Below are 6724 nucleotides of genomic sequence, written 5' to 3' on the forward strand. Positions count from 1 at the left end.
AACCCTTTGACAGATAGGGCAGAAAGGAAAGGGAGGTTTTTTCCAGACCCTCCTCAGGGTCTGAGGTTAGTGCTGACTCTGGGGTTTGGTTTTAAGCTCAATGTTACATAGCCAAGCCTGAGGACACAGAGCAGCCACCTCACACTTCCCACTGCCAGCCCCTGGCAGTATTTTTCTGGCTCAGTTGGCCCTCCTGTGTTCCTTCTCTTCTTCCTTCAAGGAAGCCTGAATAGACTCCTTTCTTAGGAGAGAGTGGTTCTCGGGTACATAAGTCCCTTGGACAGCGTGCAGGCATTTCCCTTCTTCACCCCAGCCCCTGCTTCAGGCTGCACTGGTTCTGCCAGCCGGAAGTCTGGGTCATCTGAATGGTGAGGAATATCTCTGACTATTCCTCCAGCCCTGGTTCAAACTGTTTGTTGCAGTAATAGTTAACCCATGCCTTCCTTTCTCCATCTCTGTACTACTTTATGTGTCCTAAACTGCTATTTCATCCATCTTTTTTGCAGGGGGAAGATGGCCTTCCAGTTCAAGGCTGCTGGAATAAGGTAAAGTAATCTTGGAAACGTTGTTGTGCTGAGTTGGCAGTGCCATGGGTCCTGCTGATGTTTTTCCATGAATCTGTATGAGAGCAGAAGAGGTGTGGGTGCATGGATGGGATTTCCAGGACTGTATCCCTGAAAAGTGGCAACCAAAACTCCTCCTTATTTGTATATCAGAGTTCAGCTCTATGGGCTACAAAGGAGAGAACTGTATCTGTGGCCTGTGAGCTGCCTGGCCCTGCTTCTAATCCTTGTACAAAGATGAGATTTCCACCTGGATTCCCTCAGACCCCACCTGCACTCCCCAGGGTCTGGCCCACCTTCAGTGCCCACTGTGGGTGTTAATGCCAAGTGTTCAAGCCACAGTGGTAGGAAGAGGGTGGAGGCAGAGTCAGCCTGGGGTGAATCTCCCTTCCTCACTTTGGCACCTGGGGAAGTGGAAAGGGTCCCTGCTGAGATCTGTCACCATTGCTTTTCCTCCTGGAGAACCCAGAGCCAGCTTCCCTAACAGTGTCCTTCCCCCCATGGCGTGCTCCTTCCCCCTGTGAGCTGTCACTAACTAACACTTGTTAGTGAGTTGTCACTAACACTTGTTTATGTTTTCTTTTGCAGTGATGATTCTAACCCTGGATTGGCCTGTGTGTGTTACTGTACATAGAATATTTATTTTTATACAGTGTTCTTCTCTGAAATGCCAGAAGTTATGCATTTTTACAAATTATCATAAAGTGGCATATTTTTTTGTACAGAAAATACTAGATCTCCCTTTTTTCCATTTGTCAGTTCTCTGTATTGCGCTTGTTTTGTCATGGAGTACAGCTGTAATATTTACATGGTATTTGTGCACATATGATGAATATAGGAACTTAATAAATTATTGCATTAAAAGTGCCCAAAGGAACTGCCCTGTATAGATTTAAAGGTCATTTTCATTTTTCAAGCTGGATCATTCAAGAATATTTCAAAATATTACATATTTTTTATTAAAGCGAAACATTAACACTTCTGTTGTGATGAATTAAAGTGTTGCTGAAAAACCTCATGGTAGTCCCCATGAACTGGGAACATAGAGACTCGCAGTTTAATTATCCTCCCATGAGCTAGACTAACCCTCCTGACAACAAGGCAAGAAATTGGTTGGCAAGAAATTCTACTCCCTTTCTAAATTGTAGGCCTTGAAGCAGCTTAATTAAAGTCTTATTTAAAATTAAGCATAACGCAGCATATACCTCGATATCCTAACAAATGTGTATTAGTGAAATCAATCCATATGACTTTTTAAAATGTTAACCAAAGGTCGCATGCAAATTTGCAGAGTGTGTAATTATCATTTGCATATGCACATCTTAATTATCCTTCCTGACCTACCTTTGTTGGTGTCTCAAGTCTAAATTACCCAGAGAGGAAAATACTACCAGACTAAAGTGAACATAAGTGTTCTTTCCTTAGAAAATGAGGGGAAAAGTGGAAGTCTAAATCTGTTTCCTAAAACATGTCTACTTGCCTTGGTCCTTCACATAGGGGCAAAGGCAGTGGGCATCCCAGGAGTTTCAGGGGAAAGCTACTAGTATTTAATGATCACAAAGGAGAAACACGAGTGGTGATGCATTAGTGAGGCTGATCCACCAAAATCCTGGTCTTTGCATGATGCTGCCACTACAACAGGAATTCAGCTTCTCCTGGCTACAGCTGTGCCAGTGGAAGGGGTCACCTCCACGAGGTTCCCCCATACTCAACTATTCATCTATTCACAAACTATTAATCAGTTGTTTTTCTAGACAATTCCATACAGCCTTTTAGCACCATCATAATAGAGTGACAGAGTAAGGGATGTAGTTCCCTTGTATACAGGGGCAAGGCCTGCTGGGGACTGCCCAAGGAACCCAGCCCAGCCTCTGACAGATGGATTGCAGCAGTCACCTCACCCTTTCAGAAATTTACTGAATTTCATCTAAAAACCAGTACGGTTTCCACTGCCCTGTGTCCCTTCCCTCCCCGCCCTGCAGGCTGTTCCGACTCCAGTGCTCTCACAGTTAGACAGCTCCTTGCAACTTTCAACCTAAACTAATTCATGGTATTTATAACCATTTGTTCTCATGCCAACATTGTCCTTGGGATGAAATGTTTCCATGCATGATGTTTTCATGAGATGCTTGGTGCAATGGAGCTGAAACAGCATGGAGAGAAAATGAACCACAGAGCACTGAGGGATTCTTGTTGGTTTTCTCAGTAATAGATGTCATTAATATAAGCCCCAGCTCCCTGTTAAAAGGCTTTGCAGCTGTGAAGCTGAGCTAATTGGAACAGCTGATGTTCCAATTGTGTTTTAATTGCACACCTGTTAAAGAAAGCAGTTACTAAAGGCCCAGCCCGGTGTACTCCTAGTGCTTTGGGTTTGGAAGGTTGTAGTAGCAGCAGTGAGTTCCTGCTCTGATCTTGAAGCATTCAGCTGCAAGGAACGATGTTTGAATGCTTCAGTCCCTTCTCAAAATCCTCGCTCTTCTTAATCCTTAAAAACATAGACATCCCTAGGAGAACCTGCCAAAGCTTCCTGTTCCCTTTGGTCTGTGTAGCATGGTTTTTGTGTAGCTGGTATTTGTGACTGCACTGCGTGGGATTATTGTTGGTTGTTTTTATCTGATCCAAGAGCAAAGTGAATGCACATCTGTTACCTTGTCCTGACTACAGGATTCTCGAGGTGATGCTGTACGTGTTTTATTTCTCGGCCTGATTTTTGACTGCTGTATTTGTGAGAAAGCTCTTGCCTGAGGTGTGAGGGACCTTGAAGTGAAATTGCCAGAACTCTCGAAAGTACCTCACTTGGGTCAGCAGAGACTTAGCTACTGTGTAGGGTACTCTCTCATCTGTCCTAAAGGTTGGGAAATGGTGACAAGTGTTCCCTGTAGCTGCTGCAGATTATAGCCTGGGATTTTCATTGAAGTACCAGACAACCATTTTGTATTGCTGTTCTACAGCCCCAATATTGATCCAATCTCATCAGCCACTAGGGATAGACAAGAGGTCTCAAATCAGTGACACCACACTGACCTGCTGCTCTTCCCAAACCTAAGCTCCTTGCATGTCCAAAGAAACCCCAAGGGGGCAGCTGGGTTTGTACCACCCTGAGTGTGGCAGTTTAGTTTCAGGCTCTGTCCCTACTAAACCCGTAACCAGGGTACTGTTGCTGTTGATTCCTGTCAATTCTGCCTGGCTGTTTTCATGTGAAACCTTTTGTCTGCCACTTCAAGGGTCAAACTCCTTGGTTGATAGCCAGAAAGTGAGTCTGAGAGTGGAGAAGCTTGGAAAATGGCAGCAGAGTGAAAGGAGGAGGCCCTTCCTGAAGATTTGCTGGAGATGTTTTGGAAGTTCCCTCCTTGGAGCCTGGGAAGAGTTCCTCGGTGGCACACCAGGAATGTGTGCCCAGATGCTGCCTGCTGGGGCTGCGGGAGCTCAGCATGCCAGCACTTTCTGCTTTGCTTTCTGTCGTCCCCCAGAGGCCAGTGGCAGGGGTTGAGAATGGCACCATTTATATTCTTTTTCTTTGGTCATTTTCACTTCATTCTACTATTGTGGTCAGACTCTTCAGATGAAGAATTAGGCTCATTTTCCAGCAGCAGCTGCATAAATGAGTGCAAGACATAGACAATATTTCTGGGAGGGGATCCTTTGATCCAAGAAAGAAACTCTTTTTGAGCAATTCTCTTTAGAAAAGCAGAGGAGCCCCCATGTTCAGTTCAGACTGCTGCTCAGAGAGGATAACACTTTTTGCTACCATTTCTGGTTAGCAGATGACAAACTTCCACCTGTATCATTGATGATTCCATCTTTAACCTTTTCATCACAAACTTTCTTCTCCTGTTTGGGGTTTTTTGAACCATACTGAAGGCATGAAATATGTTGTCAGAAGAGGAAAATGTGGAGTGTGGAAAAAGTCTGGTTTCACTGACTAATTCCTTTGCTTCCTGTACTTGTGCTTTGGTCTCCACTGCACCCACTGGATGTACTTTGTCTGGAGCCCTCCAGAAATGTTTTCTGCTGGCCCGTTAAGGCCATTTTGTGGGTACATCTCCACAGATGTACTTCCAGATGGAAAAGAAGGATCACAAAGGTTCAATTCCACTGTTACATGTTTTAATATGTTCACTAAAGGGAAATAAAGATTTCGCAAAAATTTCCCAGCTGCCTGAAGGGCAGAATATACAATCCTGGATACTTCCTACCAGCTGCCATGCAAACCTGGCATCCTTTACTCATCCCTTACCCCACTGCTGGAAGTTAACATGTAAGCTCAAGTGTCTTTCCACCACAGCTTGTGCAATTTATTGTAAAAAACCCCAAACCTAAAATAAGTACCTGTCTTTCGAACGTGACAAAACATCTCTACTTCCCTGAGTGCATTGGGAATCCCGTTGGCCCAAGTAGTAAACCACATATTTAACTTTGAGGGAGTGATTCCCCACTGGCTTCAATGATGCTATTTGCATTGAAATACTTTGGTGAGCCAGGGCCATTGTTACTAGAGCTAATGAGTGATATTATCTCAATCATTAGACAGATCCAAGTGCTAAGAAATTCACGTTATAGTTAGGGAGAAAGTGCTGATTTCAAGCTCAAAGGGATGCCATTAACCCAGAGTCATCCCAGATTCAAGCACTCTTTGTCAGCAGGGGTGGAGTCATTCTGACCTTCTGATAAGGACACCCATACCTGACACCCATCTCCTCTCTCCAATGCACAGAAAGTCTACTGTTAAAATAATTCCAGGTTTGCAAAGAATGGGGGAAAAGTTCTGCTTTCAGGTTCATCTGAAGAACTGCAAATTTTTTTCTTAAGGTTTCTAACGCATGTGTTCAGGAAATAGAGTAGTGGGGGAAGAAATTGTTTCAGTTGGTAACCAGGCTGGTGGAAAGATTAATTTATTTGATTTGTAGTTTTTTTTTATTTTTACTCTTTTATTTGGGGTGGGGGGTGGGGTGGGGGTGGGGCGGAGGGAGACCCTGACCAGAACTGCAGGCGGTAGGTGTGCATTTTTTCTTCTTTTTTTAATGAAAACCATGATATATATAGCTTGATAATGTTACTTCTGCTTTTTGTTAATGATTTTTGGGGGCAATTTGTTTGCTCTATTCTGTTTTCTTGTGTTTTCTTCTAGGTATATTTTTAATGGGCTTTTGGAATAAGTGTGTAAAAGTTTCTCACCCAAAATGTCCTAAGGACATTCCTGTTGTGTTTTTTCTCCCCAAGTTCAGTAGTGGAAAGGTGCTTTCTATAGGCAAACCCGTTTTTAGTGGGGATAAATATACCCCCAAAGGCCACACCTAGGGACCAGGTGCCAGTGACCTCTCCCAGACAAAACGCTCTCTCCACAACTCTTCATTTACATTTACAGAGATCAAAAGGGCTATGTTAGGGAACAGATGATTGGAAATGGTCTCTTCCCACCTTAGGTGGTCTGTCTGAAGGCAGTGAAGTCTGGTAAGAGCCACTCTGTCCTCTTCAGAAACGTTCTACAGCCTGAAATCGCAGTCTTGGCTAGAAAGAGCTGAAAAACTAAATTTAAAAGACTTTATGTAAACATGGCAAGTTCTTGGAGGGTACCTGCTCAAGTATTACTGTCTGTTGCTATTGTTTTCCCTCCTCTGAGTCCAGCAACACACTGGTTCAAGCTTAGCTTTAGGCCGTGCTTCACCCTGAGCCTATGTGCAAATGCTTTGCTGGATGAGGGTCTCCCCTTCTTTTACACTTCGGGTTTTTTTTCCCCTTCCCCTCTTTTTGTCCCTATATCTTCCAGATGTCTTTGATCCAGACAAAATAGCTACTTTCTTCTCTGCGTTTTCAGAAAATCTCTTTTGGTCATGTTTTGATCATTTTCCACTCACTGTTATTATCTATCCTTCCTGCTATCCTTCCTCCCTCCTTGTAGGCCTGCTTTGTTAAACATTTTGAGCTGATGAGAACATCATGACAAAACATGAATTAAGACTGTAGATGTTTGTGATTTATTTTAGAGTTGACTGTAAAGCTTTTACTGTTTAAAGGCAGCAAGGGCAGTGTAGTTTTGTAGCTTTCTTACGATTTTGTTTCTTCTTTTTCAAACAGAGTTAGAATACTGCAGATTTTTTTTTCAAGAAAAACCTGCTAAACTTTTGTTTTTCCTGCAAAACATGAGTTTGTTGAATTCCTGT

The 6724-nt window shown here is 43.4% G+C and overlaps 1 protein-coding gene across 4 annotated transcripts in view; it reads left to right on the plus strand.

The window, feature by feature from the left end:
• The window catches only part of COL13A1 (collagen type XIII alpha 1 chain), a 103229-nt gene extending 97730 nt beyond the window's left edge, over nucleotides 1-5499 (plus strand). For 3 of the 4 annotated variants that reach the window (XM_019286660.2, XM_019286663.2, XM_019286661.2), the window contains 2 exons: nucleotides 507-545; nucleotides 1152-1545. In XM_019286660.2, coding sequence (XP_019142205.1) covers nucleotides 507-545; nucleotides 1152-1154 — 42 coding nt within the window. In that variant the 3' untranslated portion in view covers nucleotides 1155-1545. Of the gene's footprint in view, nucleotides 1-506; nucleotides 546-1151; nucleotides 1546-3787 lie in introns of those variants that run through there. The other variant, XM_039553711.1, reaches the window with a different exon arrangement.
• The last annotated feature ends 1225 nt before the right edge of the window (nucleotides 5500-6724 follow it).

This window comes from Corvus cornix, chromosome 6 (genome assembly GCF_000738735.6).
Source record: "Corvus cornix cornix isolate S_Up_H32 chromosome 6, ASM73873v5, whole genome shotgun sequence".
Classification (NCBI taxonomy): domain Eukaryota; kingdom Metazoa; phylum Chordata; class Aves; order Passeriformes; family Corvidae; genus Corvus; species Corvus cornix.